The sequence below is a fragment of the Corella eumyota genome, chromosome 2, assembly GCF_963082875.1.
Source record: "Corella eumyota chromosome 2, kaCorEumy4.1, whole genome shotgun sequence".
In the NCBI taxonomy this organism is placed as follows: domain Eukaryota; kingdom Metazoa; phylum Chordata; class Ascidiacea; order Phlebobranchia; family Corellidae; genus Corella; species Corella eumyota.
This window is the reverse complement of record NC_137491.1, coordinates 8,809,363-8,827,913: the sequence shown is the minus strand read 5'-3', so window position 1 is coordinate 8,827,913 and position 18,551 is coordinate 8,809,363. Positions and strand designations below refer to the sequence as shown.

The 18,551-nt window shown below is 31.1% G+C and overlaps 2 protein-coding genes across 3 annotated transcripts; one reads left to right on the top strand and one right to left on the bottom strand.

The window, feature by feature from the left end:
• The first annotated feature begins 4,383 nt into the window (after nt 1-4,383).
• On the top strand, nt 4,384-8,350 carry LOC145741468 (uncharacterized). 2 transcript variants are annotated; one of them, XM_082559064.1, is made up of 5 exons: nt 4,384-5,607; nt 5,706-5,914; nt 6,044-6,246; nt 6,397-6,529; nt 6,691-8,350. In XM_082559064.1, the coding sequence occupies exons 1-5, from the start codon at nt 4,491-4,493 to the stop codon at nt 8,005-8,007; spliced, it is 2,979 nt and encodes a 992-aa protein (XP_082415190.1). In that variant the 5' UTR covers nt 4,384-4,490; the 3' UTR covers nt 8,008-8,350. The 2 variants fall into 2 exon arrangements, with proteins under 2 accessions (XP_082415190.1, XP_082415189.1); XM_082559063.1 differs by having other exon boundaries at nt 6,388-6,529.
• On the bottom strand, nt 8,056-11,302 carry LOC145741469 (beclin-1-like). The gene is made up of 9 exons (XM_082559065.1): nt 11,079-11,302; nt 10,264-10,479; nt 10,025-10,161; nt 9,823-9,936; nt 9,668-9,760; nt 9,452-9,598; nt 9,157-9,367; nt 8,875-9,014; nt 8,056-8,650 (listed from the first exon to the last, which is right to left on the bottom strand). Exons 1-9 carry the CDS (start codon nt 11,238-11,240, stop codon nt 8,482-8,484), a joined length of 1,389 nt encoding a protein of 462 aa, XP_082415191.1. The 5' UTR covers nt 11,241-11,302; the 3' UTR covers nt 8,056-8,481.
• Between the last annotated feature and the right edge of the window lie 7,249 nt (nt 11,303-18,551).

Sequence of the window (18,551 nt, the reverse complement as noted above, 5' to 3'; positions counted from 1 at the left end):
GAAAAAATATTTTTGTTTTGACGTTTGGCCTGCTTAATTTATTAGCAATACATTCCGCAATACTTCAAATGCTTTAAAAACCTCAGTATATACAGGACTATATAGCAAAACCGCAATCTACGTAAAATTCTGATCAAATAACGTAAAATTTTTACGCACGAACTACCTAGCTGCCTGAAATATGCAAGACCCAATAATGTACACCTACTAGTTCAAAGTTATTTTTATTCTTTCATCTTTTATAATATAAAAATATGTTCTATTGACCTTTTTTAGAAATCAATGATGATATTTAAAATAAAAAGTTATTTCTGTTCGTATTGTAATACAAGGTCAACTATGTTCATAAAATTTATTATGAATATATGTTCATTACAGTTATTTCAAATTTAATTTGATCTTGGCCTTTTATTATCAACATTTTAAACCAGTAATAAAGTTGAGATAATATGCACTTATATTTAAATCACATGTCTCATTATTTGATTATTAAAAGCTTGGAAATCTGAAACAGGCTCATTAATTTTTCATTTAACTGAATTTGTTTAAAAAATATTTGAATTCAAATCCTATTGATTTTAAACATAATGTTATGTGCATTAATTTGCCAATTCTATTTTCTTTTAAGCGAGAAATCGCATTAATTTATAATGCAACAAAAATATTTGTAATTCAATAAAAAATTCTCCTTTATTTTAAAATTAGGCAAAATCTTATTCTAAATATAAGTCAATTTTATATTTTTCTAAATATAAAATAAAATACCAATAACAACTAAATCACAAAAAGTCTCAAAATCACTATAACAAATACCTTGTGCTTATAGGTGTTAACGTATACTTAAATAGGTAACAATAACTTATAAATTGACAATACCGTTTGTGTGGTCGTAATACAAAAAGCACAGTTAACAAAACCCTGAAATTCATAAAACGTAACACTACATTAATCATTAAAATTTACGCACGTACAAATTGATCTGAAAAATAAACAACCTATTGTTATTCTTAATTTAAAAACTGGGAAATTTTACTAAGGCTGGTCTAAACACGCTTGACAAGGCTTATAGACTGTCCACTATAATATAAACCAGGGTATTTTGGGTTTTGTTTTTAAAGTCGTATTTTGACAACACCGTGGCGTGTTCCTTTACAATTTAATGGCTTCCAAGTAACAGGCGCATAATTTGAATTCCGAAAAAAATTGAGCTATATTTTCTAAAACGAATGTATAAAACTATGCCCTAGATTAAGTATGTTTACCCTTTGTCTTAAAAAATAAACTAACATTTAGTAAAATTTTTATATTTTCAATAAAAAAATGACTAAAATAACTAAATAACTATTGTAAAGCATGCGTATTGGGTGAATTACTGCATGAACCTTTAAAGAGGAAACGTCTCGTTAGCGTAATAGGCAAACCACATTTTTTACAAAATTATAAATGACATATGCGACACTTTATTAACAAAACAATATACCGCGTAATTAAAAAAAACTTCAAAAATTTTTAAATAAAAAAAAGCGAAGAAAATTAAAAAAATCAACCTCATCCTAATTTTGTTACTTTACGTGTTATAGACAACCTAACAACACACCCTTTACACCTTTTTCATAGCTAAGTATATTCTCTATTTGTCAACAATATAAAAGCTGCACTTAAAATAGCTATTATTAGAACATTGTCTCTCATTGTCTTTTTGCTGAACCGCCGTAAGCCATTCACATGAAAATTCTTTAAAAATCTCGTTTTCTGACTAAAGTTGTTCAAACTGTAACCCAACGCTTACGTAGAATGTAATTGGGAACCACGACCCCGTACTACTACCCTGCTCAGTTATAATATATTTAAAGCGAAAACTTTGTTTATTTGGCAAGGTGTTTTAAGTAGCTATATGTATTGTGAAAGTTCTTAAATAAGAATGTTATTCTGAAAGACTATTTTTTATGGGGTGTGTTACAAAAATAGTTGCACCTTTAACTAAAGTAGTCAAAATAGAATATGTTTTCCAAAAAAAAATATTAAATACTAACTTTAAGCAAACCTTTTTTTTTTATTATATAAATTGATAATAAACCTCAATTGATACAAAACTTTAAAGTTTTCAATATCACTAATACTAAAATATTTTTTAAGCTAACGGACGCTTAACGCCCAAATACCCAATCAAAATAGTAAATATCTGAATAATCTTCTTTCACAGAATGCTTACAATAAGTGGTTAGTAATTAGAATTTAAAAGACTGGGGTGTCAGTCACCCAAAAAATAGCGTGACGCATTTAAATGTCCCGGTTCTTAAGTTCGTTGTTTTTAAAACTAAACAAAATCCGAAATTTTAAAATAATTTTACAAACTCACAAAATCATATTTAAATTTGATAAACTACAATCAAAACAATCAAAATATAATATTTAAACTTACACACAAGTAAATTTAATTTTAACTTGTTGACCTTTAACTTTAATAATATTATTGTTGTGTATATACTTATGACTAATATTTGATTTAATTTCAATATAAAATTGTCCCTCGAGTATTAAGTGATATAATATACATAAACAATACCATTCCTCTGTCAATCAAAGTATAACATTTATCCATTTTTAAAATAAATATTTATTACAAATTTTTTTTTGTTTTTTATTTATGCTTTTGAAAATAGTTATCACAAATTAGATATAAGTTTTTTGTTCTTTAAAACTTTGGCTAGTCTTCTGGCCCTATTAAGTAAATGAATACAAATTGTTTAATTAAAAAAAAAATTCTTTATTATCTGATGCTTATTTTGTTTTAAAACAATAAACTGATAATTTCCTAATTACTGTTTCCCCCACAATTGTTTGCTAAACCAAACAATGTTAATTATCTAAAGCAATTCTACGTAAAACTACATAATTTGTTTCTATTTTGAGTACATGTACTACAGCATTTTAAGACAAATAGGTTTTAACACTTATGGCCTATCTTACTTTAAATTTACGTGAATAAAATACATAGCATTACTTAAATAAACCAATGTTTTGATTAGAATTACAGCACATAAAATTTTATAGGCTATCCTTTTTTCATTTCAAGTTAATTCTGCCATGCACTACTATATACGACAATAACCATTGTCACCTGCGAATTGTGTTTAGACAGCCTATTTGTTATCGACTATTGACGCTTGTCTGACGTTTTTCCCATTGTCTATTCCGACAAATAGGCGTGAAGGTGGCCGGCAAGTATATAGAACTAAACCAACAAAATAATATAGGCCACTTCGCACCTAAAAAACTTCAAAAAGGTAAAAAAAATTTTTTTTTGACAATTACAAATAACTTTTTTTTTAATATTCAATTTGCTTATCAGAACGCTTTGAGAATTATAACTTACCCAAATAGGTAACTATTTATTAGTAGCCTTCGTACAAAAATTGTAATAAAAGTTCAAATTGTAAAACTATACAAACAAAAGTGGTCATTGTTTTTCTTGTTTTTTAAAAGATAAAAATAGAATCTTAAACCTTAAAGAAGATAGGGCTTTAAATTCGTAGAAAAAATCCGAATATGCAACCTTACACTTTAACTTTTTTCCAGCCCAATGCATTACTTAGCCCGACAAGTGTGAACGATAACACTGAAGCATAATAGAACGTATACAAAGGTATAACAATGTACAATGCATGCCACCCGTTTTCTTGATTGCCGCAAATCTGCTTAACTGAGGCTTATAGATAAGAAATCGATTCATGCAAACAGTATTAAAGAGATGAGACTGCTTTTAACATGTGTTGTGCGGTTTTTGAACGTGTGTGGCATGGATGTCAGGTTGATCTATATAGCTAGTAAATTGTTTATTTTAGATGTATATAGCACAGGGATGTCGTTTATATATTGCTCTCTGTAGAAGTATAAAGACCTAAACATGAATTTTTACAAGCTACATGTAGGTTAAAATGAAGGTTAAAAATATTTGCTTTAAAAAGAATACCAGCAGTTTACATAAACCTGGGATAAAATTAGAAGGCAGTTGTTTATTTAAGCCTTTGCGAACTGTATTTCAACATTATTGACCCGCAAAAACTCGAAATTTTACAAGCGCAGTGAAAAGTAAACTTCATTTTTGCGCTTGCAATAATTGGCCGGCCTTGAAAATGTCAATCACAATAGCAAGTGGTAAAAATTTTTATTAAAGGGCTAAAGTTGCGAGTTGATTAATATTTGTTCATCAAAAAATACCTCGTTCGACTTGTAATTCTTGCAATTGGCAAAATGACGTAAGTTGTTTGTGACGTAGATCGCGCGTGCGACCCTAAATCCGTGTGCATGACGGAAATAATAAAAAAATCATAATTATTGACGTCATAATTAAGAAAAAGTGAACCGGTCGAAGCGCAAGAGTTGATATCGAATAAAATTTTTCAATTTAATTTAAATATTTTTAGTTTTCAAAGAGTTTAGTAGGAGTTCAACATGTTACAGAAAAAAACTTGATAAAAAATGCAGCAATGACAAAACTACAGATTCCGACCAATATTATCTTTATTTGTTGGCTATCAGTTACATGCGTTTACTCCAAGCCGCAATATGATCCACTGTTTTATGGGCCTGGAAGGGAAAGTACCGAAACAGACACTGCAGGGACAATTCTTAATCAGCACACGGCAAACAGTTCTGAATTAAATGAAGATGGTATGTTGATGACGCTGACAGAAGACAGACCGTGTCCTGCCAAATGCGTTTGCTTTGCAGAAAAATTCGCCCACTGTAGTCGAACTAATCTTACCAGTTTTCCAGCAGACTTACCCGTTACCCACAGTACAGAAACTGGGGGCACAAACAATACCTACCCTGAATTTGAAGCCGTTTTTCCTTTTTCGATAAACAGTCTATATCTTGGTTTCAACGAAATTGTGCATCTCCCAAACAGATGTTTAGTTGCAAGTGGAAGAAACTTAACCGTACTATCATTAACACATAATCAAATAGAAAGAATATCTAGTTTGGCATTCAACGGTCTGGCCAAGTTAAAACAGTTGGATTTATCGTATAACAGGCTACGGTCAGTAACAGTTTCACTTTCAAGTAGAAACCCTACGACTCGTGCAACATCAATTTTTGAACCAGTTGGTTTAAATTTAGTGTCTCTTTACTTATCGCATAATTTAATTCGCGGAATATCTCTCGAGTCTTTTGCTAATTTGGTCAATTTGGAGATACTTACATTGAGTCATAACGAAATAGCCTGGATATCGAAAAACGCTTTTAAAAATCTTGAAAAATTACGAATTTTACACATACGACAAAATCAGCTCAGCAGAAATACTTTAGCAAGGCTACCCGGTGTATTTAGTTCCTTCTATAACATAAACAACGTAGATTACAGAGTAGAATTTACTTGCCTAACCGGTTTAAGCTCATTACAAAATCTTAACGAAAACGAATTGCCCTACAACCAACAAAATATGGGCGAAAATTTTATACCAAAGAACCAAGGCCCAATGAAGATCTTAGACCTGGGAAAAATAAATTTAAACAAAGTACCGCGAAAGCTTCCGACATCTCTGCAAATTCTCTTTTTGGATGGAAATCTCATAAGCAAAATAAAAACCAATGATTTTAAAGGTACAAACGCTTAAAAATAACTAATTCTTAGTAATAAGGTCTAATATGCATACTTTAACACAAAAAAACTAAATTGTTCATATTTATAAATATATTAGGTATGGTTGCATTGGAAACTTTGCATTTATCATCAAACCAACTACGGATCATAGAGCTTGGTGCATTTGGCAGTCTATACCAACTACAACGTCTTGATCTGTCCAACAACGACTTAAGTAGATTGGATTCAAATGTATTTTGCGGTCTTATATCACTATCGAACCTCAGATTATATCAAAACCCAAGAATAACCCATCTTCCTAAAAAAGTAAATTTTAAATAACTTTCAAAGTAAATTTTAAATATCAACCTTTTAAATTGGTCAATAAAAACAGTAATTCGATTACTTCGATATGTTTAGCTTTTTGCATTAGCAAATCTGTATTTTTTATTTTAGATATTTGGGAACAATCGGTCCTTGAAGGTTTTGTACTTGCAAGATTGTGGGTTACGTACATTACCAAATGGGCCATGGATTTATCGAATATCAGCCATGTGGTTATATGGCAACCCTATCGACTGCCAATGCAGAAATGTGGCTCCAATTATCATGAAAATACAAAACAACCGCAAAAAAGCATTTAGCTTGGACAATTTTAGGTATGGAACACTTTTTCAAGCTGTTTATTGAAAAACTCGTAAGATACTAGACCCATGTACACATATCTTTTAGGAAGGAAATATAGCACAGTTTATTAGGTAGCCAGGCAAAGTTTCGTGTTGTATAAAAAATAAAAATAGTTTTTGCAGAGATCATATATGGGATGGTGGAGATACTTGGATAGACCAGCGACGTACTGACACTACTTGTGCGACACCATCCAGATTTCGAGGTTATCCAGTTAAGGATATACGTTTACGGGATCTGTACTGTACTGGTGAAGTGAGCCACTTTATATAACATGTTAACCTATATAAATAAAAATTTAAAGCAGAGTATTTACCTGAACCTTTATTACATGTATTAAAAACTGCAATGAAAAATTATACAACTATATTTAGGCCAAATCATAGGCCTATCTAAAATTCCCTTTTTTATATTAGGATTTCTATAACATAACAATCAACCACCAAATGGCAAATATGGCTTCCACGTACAATTACTACCAAAACGACCAACCAGCAGGCCAGTCAGAACAACCAGATTACACAGATTATGACGACCTACAACATGAACTAAAATTAACAGACAGCCAATATGATGGCCATCTTGAAAAAATTTTCTCCAACTATAAGCCACTGAGCGATACTAAAACAAAACATAAAGAATTAGAGTTTCTAAAACAACCAAACGAAATTATGTCAGATTTATTATATTCTGACGAATTAGGGTCCACAAAGCAAGAATTTTCGGAGTATCTACCTGATATAGACAACATCAAGTTACCTGATACTAAAATAACAGAATTGTTTAATCCAGTGATGCCAAATCAAAATCTCCATAATCTATTAAACTTAGATGATCCTGAATATGCTTATCGCGAGTTCTTTACAGAGAAATATATCCCGGACTATCCAACTACAAACGACACCGAATTAGATCAAAGTATATTAAACATTACCAAAACACAAACTAGCACTAATAATACCAGCCAACTTGATCAAATCAGCAATTTAAATAATTTACTCTTTAATATATCTGATGATTATGAATATGCAAATTTATACACGTCCAACTTAAAAGCATCAAATCTTACAATCGAAAACAGTACAACAGAAAAGAAGGACAGTGAAACAACTAAAAGTCAATACGAAAACATCAAAATTAACGAGGTTACCAATAAACAAATGGGAGCAACTTGGTTGTTTGAAATCCCACCACAAGCAAACTTCTATGAAGATATTTTGGACACTCAATCGACAACGCGCGACACTCAAGACGACCGATATAACAATGACGTCACAAATTATATATTGCAAAACGTGACGTCACTTTCAGAAGAATTTACGTCAAGTACTAAATTAAACGCTTTTACGTCAGATATTTTTATAGAGCCCGATTCACAATCAAACTTAACTTTATTCCAGCCATCTGTGCCAAGAACAAAAAATATGACGTCACAAATAAACGCTAAGAACGTCATCAGTGACGTAGACTCTGGACTTTTAATCGACGAGTACGAGTACCCGGAAGGGTTGCTCCCCTCAAATTCCGAATACGTTCCTGACCCCGACTACGAAAGTTCGGGGGCATCCCCAGAAAGCGAGGGTGAAGTCCTCACCCCTGGAGAGTATTTGGTTTTTAAGAATAAACTGGCAAGAGCAAATATAAACGACGAATACGATTTATATTATTTTGACAGCATAGAGATTTTGGATAGTGACATTTTTCTGGAGGATGAACTACTAAACGTTGGATAAAATTTTAAATAAAACTTGTTGTTAATTTTGATTCTTTCTACTGTACATATTTTTTTTGATTTCACATCGTAAACACCATTTTTGTTTTGAGTTTTTTAGTATTTTTATTTGTTGTTTTTCACATGTGAACTTGTGCATTGTTTTTTCGATTTTTAAGACGAATCGAAGTTTTTTGTCGAAAAAATTCAAATAATTTTAGGTTTTAAATGATTAAATTTATAAAACTCTACCACGAAAACAACAGAGAGCTTTTGGTGAATAACAAATACAGTTCAAGTCAGTTTATACTTGACTGTAAATCGATTTTTAAAGTAAATAAAATCCAAAAAAAAATTTTTTTATATATTTTTGTATTGCATTCCCCAGTATTCTATGTTAGATAGTGGGAAATATTAAGTTTAAAAATAATTTTCAAATATTTATATATTTATTATTAAAATAGATAAAATCAAGAAAGGTGATACAAATAAAACCTTATGGAGTGTTGGGTAAAAATTGAGATGAGACCCAAGCAAGCCCCCATTTTAGATTGGTCAACATAAATTTTAATGCTTTGGTCCATTGTTCTTCCGAATTAAATTGCATTTTAATTGAATAGGAAGCCCCTGACCCTCCAGTATCCTCTATTTTACCCTTTTCCATTCTATATACAAATAAAAATGTTTAAAATTTTGTAACTATCTTTAGGCAAGGCTAAAGTATTTATAATTTATTCACAGCCCATGTTTAATAGACGGGTAAAATTAAAATTAAATTTTAAAAAATAAGGCTTTTAAAAAAATAAATATTTGTGTTGTCAAAGTGCCAGCAACATATTCAAAACAAGATTTTTCTTCAATAACTGTAGAATTTAATGATTATACTTACTTGTATGGTAAAGAAAATCCACTATCATCCTTCACTGCCTCTTTAAATTGTTGAAGACAATCCAAAAACGCAACCATGGCTTGGTCAAATTTTGTGTCCCACAAAAACCTTAAACCCCCTGACCCATATAAGGGTAATTCCTAAAACAAAATTATTAACTTTAATGAAAAATATTTAAAATACAAATATAGATTACTAACCATGCTTTAAAAATAATTTATATATATACAAAAAAAAAAATTTTATTAACTCAAATATTTTTAAAAGTAAAAGAAAAAGTACCTTGGCTTTATCATCCAGTGATTCCAAATAAGAATGATTTCCCGATGAAACAAGTTTATATCTCTTTAACCTTAAATCCATTTTCTTAACCAAAGCTGACAACAAAAGGACAACCTGACCCCATGCAGCATTGATTTCTGTCCACTCCACGTGGGTCCCAGGCAAACGACCCAACCTAAACCCATTTATTGTCCCAAAATTTCCCTGGTGCCTTAAATAAAGTTATTTACAATATTTTTTAAATAAATTATGTTAATAAATTAAGTATTAAAAAAAAAAAAAATTATTTATTTACCAGATGTGAAAAGTGCTGTTAAAGACATTTGTTTTTCTCAACTTGTTGAGCAGTGTCTCAGTATGAAGAAGTATTTTGTCAGCACTACAATGTTCCTCTTCTAATTCAAGCTGTTGGTGTCGCAAGTCAGAATATTCTTGCAAGTGACTTTTAAATTACAAAAAAATTTAATAAAATGGGCCTATAATAGTAAAGAAAAAAAAATTATTTTCTTACATTTCTTCTTCTCTTTGCAAAGTTTCCTTTTGTTTTTCAACCTGGACAATTTCTTTCTGGACTGTTAATCTTTCATCTTCGGTTTCCCTTAATCTAATAAAAATTTTCAAAAAAAATTAAAAAAATACTGTTTACAAAAAGTAAAATCAACTTACTGTCTTAATAGGTCCTCTTCTTCAAGTTTAAGTGCTTCCAGTTGATCAGAAAGTTGTTTTGATTTTTCTTCACTATTTGCTTCAGCATTTGACTCCAATTTATCCAAATAATTTCTAGATTTTAGTAATAAAAAATATTTTAAAATCCTAATATTTTGAAAATCAACTATAAATTTTTTATTTAATTTTTGAATTAACTCACTTATAGATAACTGATTCTTCTTCAGAATTTAAAAGTTCTTTGTTAAGTTGATCGAGCAGGGTTTCCGAACATTCCACACAAAATGGATGATCGAGATCAGTGTTGCCAGAAATTACATCAAATAGTTTTACCAATGACTAAGTTTTTAAAAAAATTAAAAAATATTATAAAAAATCTTATATTTAAATAACCTCGCCTTTCATATTATACATACACAACAAAAAGGGCTATTCCTATACCTTCATTTTGTGGCTTAAATTAACACCATTTCCAGTATCACCAATCAAAGTAAAACTGGTTGTGCTTTCGTGAAATGCACCATTGTTGTCACGGTTACTGGTTGGTTGATCATAGATCGATGTTTCCTCTTCCTCCTCTTCACTTTTTCTTCCACTATCTCCTGAGGAAGATACTTCTTGTTCTAGTGGAGGTTTTTCGTCTGATTCACTAGTGGACTTTATCAAATAGTAAAATGTTGTTTATATATATTTAAGTTTGTTTTTTTTAGTATGTATATATCTTTATCCTCTATGTGGAAAGATCGAATGCGCAACCTAAACATAGAGTTACTCAGACCCAGTCTCGAGTTGCCTTTAGCAGTTTGGGATATTATACAGATTATAATTGCACGATAATTATTCTGTTGATCAAGTGCTGGATCAACAGAAGTTCATACCGTTTATAGCGCCTTAATCAAGGGCGCTACAACATGAGAGCAGTGGGGATGAAACCAACGACCTCATGGTGGTGTAGTAAATGTTCTTACCACTACACTTTGCTGCCGGTCTTTGAGTTTTGTAACATAAATATACCAAATAATTTAGTAGATGAGAAGGGCCCTTTTAAATTTTTTTTTTATTACCAGTACATGTAATAACCATATAAGCCTTTGGCTGATTGCTAAATTTATTTAAAAAAAAGAGAATCATGTTAAATGTCAGTCAGAACCTAACAGCCTTCTGGCTTTATAAATTGCAAAGCTTAAACCATCATTACAAAAAGAAATTTAGATAGACATTATATTGAAAAGGTGGTGTAATTATATTTTACTTACCAGAGACTCTGATTTTTTATTTTTATCGATGCTTTTTTCGAACAAAACTTGAGAAGAATCGGCCAGTTCTTGCAGTTCTTTTACCCGAAGAGCTTCAACTGATTGATCTAATTTAATAAGTTGTTTACACCTCGAACACATAAAGCATACATTGTCGTCCATATTACCAAATAACTCCTTTTAAAGTGTTTGTAGGCCTTAACAAAATTCTAAAACAACGAAGCTGAAACGTAAACAAGGAATAATGGTAAACAAATGTTGTAACGTTTGTGGGTACTGGAGAGCGGTCATAACACAATCTCACGAAAGAATATTTATACAACCACATCCAAAAAATAGGTTTGTTGGTTTAAATTTTTGGTGTAGTTACACGAGAATGTTTTTAAATAAATAAAAAATAAGTAAATTAAAAAAACCTACTATGATAATTTGATTAAATTGTAAATATAAACCAAGTATACGTTTACGAAATGTGTGCTTTTGTTGATTTAACGTATTAAGAATTTATTTTTCTAAAACAAATTTGACCTGATAACATGTTGTTTATTGTTATGTATAACTCTGAACGCTTGTTAATGCAAAACAATCGAGATATTGATATTTCCGTTTATACTTCACGTGGAAAAACAAATACAGAATCGCTGTTAGGTATTAAACGAAATACATTTGTACAAACTTCTTTTTACAGGTAATATAAATAAGTTAAGAAATGTAAGTTTTATAGCTAAGCTACTAATAGAAATGCGATTGCTTTGTTGCAAATGGTATGCACGAAATAACGTAGTACTATACTTTTTCATATTCTTTATGTTCGGTACCTGGATATCTCTACATACAAGCTCATATATTGCACTAAGGTACGTTAATTCAAGTAAGTAAAATTGTATACACTATGACTTACTTGTTTTTTAAATATTTTAATAGCAACCTAATAGAAACAGGGCGAAAGCCCAAACAAACGGATTTAACCAATCAAATAACAATTAAAGAAAACAAACCATCATGGGAATTGAATTTAGCAGGTACTGTATACATTTTATTGTAAAACATGACCATAAAATAGCATTCTAAAAAAAATTGTATTAAATTACGCCAAGCAAAATATCTTTTAACAATATCTATCATCTTTAAAATCATTTTTGTAGTACCTGAAAGTATGGAAAAACTATATCTAATTGAAACTGAAATAATGAGCTTGAAACTAGCTCACAAAGAATATTTTTTTAAAAAAGAAACTGGTCAAGAAATAAATTCCAGAATCAAGTACGTTTGTTTAATTAGTTTTTATCTAAAACAATGGCAAACAAACATATTGTGCTTGTCGGCATTCTAATAACAAACTTGTTTTATTCAGTTATCTATTGATTTGTGTCCAACAACTAAAACAGCAAAATGTTAAAAATCTTAAAAAAGAAGCAGAGGGTCTTTCTAAAAGAATATCCAAAAATTTGTTTGCTTTGCAGGTAAAAACATAAAAAACAAATTTTATAACTTAAATTTAAGATAAATTTAATACTTTCGATACTTTTTAGAGCCCGAAGGACTGCTCGAAAGCAAAATTATTAGTTTGTATTTTGAACAACTTTTACGGACTTGGTGGAATGCTTCACCACATGGCGTTGTGTTTTCACCTTGGCGTCGCTTCCCGCAGAACAGTTGTCATTCACTTTTTACAAGGAAACAAATACAACATTGTAGTGAGCCCACAAGCTAGAAAATGTGAAGTTAGCAACGAAACAATACTTTTGTCAACAAGCTGGGACGGTTTAATGGGTAAAAATCACATTTTAAGCACACAAAATAGACATAGTAATATATTAAATTCGTTTTTCAGAGGATTTAGATGACAACGTTCAAGTGCTTAAGTTCTATATGGCCCATGCAGAACGTGACAAGAACATTTTTCCACTTGATGCCATTCCACAAGATATTGCACACACGGTTAAATCGTTTCATGGTTTACCTATTGCTTGGTGGCAAGGTCAATTACTTAACTTTATATTGCAGCCAAGTGTTAGGTTTTTAGATATTCTTCAGCAAAGAGAAGAAGAAATTTCTTTCTATCAACCAATAGTAGGGTAAAGTATACCATTATATAAAAAATAGCCAGTAGTTGGCGAATTAATAACATTTTTCCTTTGACCTTATACCAATACGATTTTATCTTTAAGAGTCCATGTTAGAAGAACAGACAAACATGAAAGATACAAACATAGCTACAAAGAGTACATGGAGGTCGTGGAAGCCTGGTTTGATTTGTTTGAACAGAATCAAATGTTAAAGTATGGAAAGAATGTACGAGTTGTACGAAGAATCTTCTTGGCTACTGAAGATTTCTCTGTCGTCACAGACCTTAGAGAACAGTAAAGAATTTCAAAATTGTTTTAACATAAAACTAGGAATTAATTTAAATATATTGACTTAAATATAGGTACAAAGAATATGACATCATTAACAATAAAGAAAACACGAACAGAGCTTTTTATAAAGACGACAGAGAGAGAGAATTGTCAATGGAAGGTGTGATGATTGATATCAGAATGTTATCCAAATGTAATCATCTGGTTTGCGACGCCAATTCCAATGTAAGTTAAAATAGATTTCATGCAAAAATCATCTAAAAGTTATTGTTAATAAAAAGTATTTTTAAGATTCATAACCACTCTTTACAATTTTTCCTATTGGCAAATTGTTAATTGAATGTTACTTTTAAAATATCAGGTGTGCAGACTTGCCTACGAACTTATGCAAACGTTGCATGTTGATGCTTCCGCAAAATTTACCGAAGTTGGATTAGTTTATCACAGTTTTCCAACCCTCAGTACCTTTCGTTATTCTGTAAACCATGCCAATTCTCGGTCCGAAATAAAACAGACATGGTCCCAAAAACCTTTCCGACTGACACTAGAAATGCCCAGTATACATAAAACTATGTTTATAGAAAGAATAACTTACATATCCCCTGTTAGCATTTTAAACTTTAACGACAAAGATAAATTATGATAATTGTTATTCAGACTTTAAATAATTAGATAATAATTTAAACACTATATAGTTACGTAAAAATTATGTGGACTTAAAAAACAGAAATGTGAATGTTATGGTATGAGCAAAATAAATCAAAAAAGGATCTTTGATCAATTTTTGATTTCAATTTTACAATATGTAATATTGATATAATATAAAAGGACACATTAATATAAACTGGCTTTATTGTGAAATATAGAAACTTGTACAGCACTGTGACAACAACCAATTATAATTTTATTAAACAATTTTTGGTGAACGTTTTAATTTTGTAAATAAGTGCCTATCCAAGCGACAAAAAACTTGGATAATTTAAGCAATTATGTTTCAATTATTATTTAAATTAATCACTTAATACTACTTGTATTTATACACTACGTAACACTTTCTGCGTAATTTGACTTTAATTTATAAATTAACTGACCTTGTCTCGACATATAGTTATTTTCATAAATAATAATCGTATTATCACTTGTTTTAAACGATATACATTCATGTTGTTCTTGTTAGGTTCAATGTGGTTTTGTATAGCGCTGAGGTTAATGTTTGCTATGAGATTAAAAGAGATTATCAATTATTTCGCCGATATGTATGCGCAAACGTCACTAAAACTTTTTTGAGGTCAAATTTTGGAAATTTTATATTTGTCTAAAAATTTTAAAATTTTTTTACACAATTAACGTAAACAACAACTGTAAGAAAGCTTAAGAGTGGATTAACGGTGATCGTAACATGTGGCAGATTAAACTAGTACCATGTTTTTTTTAAATATGGTCAAGGCCAAATTTATATTAGTTAATAAAATGGGCGTCCCTCTTTAATGCGAAAATGTGCATAATTTACTTACGTTAATAAAATTGTTAAAATAATTTATAAATTGCGTGAAAAGCGGCTATACAGAAACGCCCTAATATCAACCGTTTGGTCAATCATTTTTTACCAGTTTGTCAAGGATAAGTTATATCAATTGCAATAGTTCGCTGCCAATTAACTTAAAAATAAAATACGCAATAATGTTCGTTAGAAAACTCCCAGCAACAGTTATGTAAACAGTTTAATAAAGAGGAGAAAACAATATCAGAACGAGAAAACAATATGCTATATTTTTTTCAGAATATCTAGATAGTATATTACAGTAATAAGTTGTTTGTTTATTATTTAAACAAATAAACATTATGAAAAATTTCGCACGTGGCTCTGTAGTTTTTGTATGACGTCATGCGTTAGGCCACGTGTGTACGCTACTTTATAACGAAAGTATTTACATCTTTTTTTGGAAAACGATTTTTACTAGAAAAACAAACGTTTTTTTATTTTTTTGTATAAACCTAAGTAAATATAAAACTAAAAAAATATTTACAAAACTCTGGCAGTTTAGATTGCATTAAGATAGCTTGTTGATTTGATACCTTATATAAATTTTGTATTTTATGAAATTAAAAATATGAATTCTTCTGAACGAGCAAAGATGGTTTACCAGCAAGCTTTGTATCCTGACAGCCCAATTCACAGCAGGCAACAGGTGGCGTCACGGTTTCAAAATCCACATAGAAATTCGTACTTAGCTAGACCGCCTCATATGGAAGAATTTTATTCAGACGAATCGAGCTCATGTGATTCAGATTGTGATTGTTGTGATGATGAACCTTTTTATGATGATCATTACCATGACAACCCTTCACATAATTTACAACGCTATCAACAGGACAAGCAAAGATTTTACGGAAATGGTCACCAACATCGAGCGCAACAACAACGAGTAAATGTCAATCAATTAGGGCAAAGTTCTAGACAAGGTATGGCAGGAGTAAACCAGTTGGGTCCTGGTAATCATTCACGTCATAGTTTACATAGAAGCAATCATAGAAACGAAGTATATTTACCACAACAGCCAAACGTTGTACAACGAGTGCATCAACCACATAGGAAATCACGTGATCAAAGACGATATTCCCACCACGAAAATATACAGCGACTTCCGATGCCCCAGGGTTTACAAAATGAACCATTTAGACAAAATATTAGTAAACAGTCACAACAAAATATGTTTACGCATCCAGTTCAACATGGTCAAATGCTAAACCATTTTGCAAATGTTCAATACCAAAACCAAGCATTGGCCTACCAAAGTATTACGCCACAATTGGCTCTGGAACAAACAAACATTCAAAATGCAGTTTCAACAATGATGCCAAACCACTTGACGACATATGCTGGCAATACCAGAATTCTACAAACTCAAATGCAAACTCCACTTCTCCAGACAGCAACAGGGTTTCCAACTCCAAATGATAACCCTGAAAAATACAACACACAAATACAACGAATACCCGCAAATCACTTGCAGCCACAACTAAGATCTTCCAATCCTTACAGCCTTAACAGTACTACTAGTCCACAGTTAATTGCTGCAAACGCTCATATGCAACATACCAACACTACCCCAACGCAGTTTGCACCCGGAATGTCCAGCCAGATGCCTCAGCAAAGAATGAGCTCACAAATACCTGCGAGGATAAACGTATTACCCTCTCAATTCGCGGGAAATCCAGGTTTACAAAATTATCAGATGAGCTCTACAGCCATTGCTACACAGCAAATGCAAGGCAGTCAAAATGGAATGCATCCTCATATAAGAGGGGTTAAAAACACGTCTCAACAACGAATGAATAACCCATATAACCAACAATCTACAGTTATACATACACAAGTAAAACCTTCTGAATTGGGTCCAGTCCAAAGTGGTTTACATATCGACCAAGGCAACAACGCTTTACCAAGTAATACGTTTCAGGACGAAAATACACAATCCGCTATGATGTTGTATATGATGAATAAAAATCAACAAACAAATCAAACAAATATGCAAACTCAGCTCCCACAAAATGTCGTATTACCAACAAATTTTAACACCACTCAAAACCAAATCCCCGTTTTGAACGGGTCACAACCAGTCGAAAGGGATACAAACGCAAGATATTCCCAAGTGAACAAAACAACAAAGAAATTAGTTACTTTTGACATACAAGAAGAAAAAACAAGGGAAGTCTCCAACGAAAAATTTGCGAAAACTGAAACCCACAAGGAGCAAAACTATGTTGAAACAATACCCTCAAACGAAATTCAATATAAAGACAAATTATACCACGATGAAAAAAGTAAAACTGCAAATAATTCAGTTTATAACGAATCTTCGGATGTAAATTCAATTTATAAAGATCCCACAGCGTTGTTAAACCCGAGTAAGATTCAAAATAACAAACAAAATAAAACTAAGCCAGTCAAAACAAAAGAAAAAAAGAAACGCAAACAAAATGCAGTTTTCATTCAGCAAGATCCAAATATTGTCAATGAAAGCGATTCTATTTACGAAGACCCTCAAGTTATTATTCAAGCCATATCTGAAGATAAAAGCAAAAAATCCCCAAAACAATTTGATCTAGATAAGGTTGTACACGTTAACGAAGAAAGTAACGATTTTTATCAGTCGCTTGGAAAGCCACCGAAGATTCTACCTTTGTCAGAGCCAATTTATGATCATTTGTCATCAATGTTAACTTTAAGTATGCCTATCAATCAAGCAGCTACTTCATCAACCATTCAAACCAAACAAAGTAAAACGGAAAAGCATCTGGAAAATGCACAAATATTAGACACTTACATGCAGTTGTGCAAGCAAAATGCTAAACAACAACCCGAAAAACAAGGATCTAGCAAATCGGAAGAAGATTTGTTGCATGAATTTATTGAAATGAATTTTCTTAACCAGACGGGATTTACCGAACCAGAACAAACTAAAAACCTACAAGACGTAGATTTTTTTCGAAATCCTGAAAATATTGACAATCCTTACGAGTTTGTTCAACTACAAGAAGAACAAGCCACGACTTTTAACGACGAAGATAATACTAATTCTGATATATTTAACTTTGACGCAATTTCAGCTTCTAATAATAATTTACAAAAATCCAACATTAACATACAAACAAAAAGTTCTGAGAGTAAATCAGATGACAGTAGCAGTGAGGAAGAATTTTCTGAAACTTCCAGTGACGAAAGTTCGTCATACATAAGTGAAAGTGACGTCACTTCATCCGAAGGTATTTTTGGATTTTTTGTTTTATACTAATTAAAAGTAATCACCAGTTTGTGTGATAGTTAGTGCGGTTTATTAGGTTAGATATCATTCCTTAAACGAGGATAAATGAATAATTATAATGTATTTTATTTAGAACGTAATAAGTAATTCACATTCAATAAATGCCTCATAGTTTAACTGCCAATTAGTTGTAATAATTATATTGTTAGAAAGTCTTTAAAACGTTATTCAATTTTGTTGCGTTAACAAGAAGTATTTGTGACCAAAATAGTTCCAGTTTAATTAAACGAGACTAACTCGTGGTGACGCTGTAATACAAAAACAACACCCGTCTGAAATCGGATTAT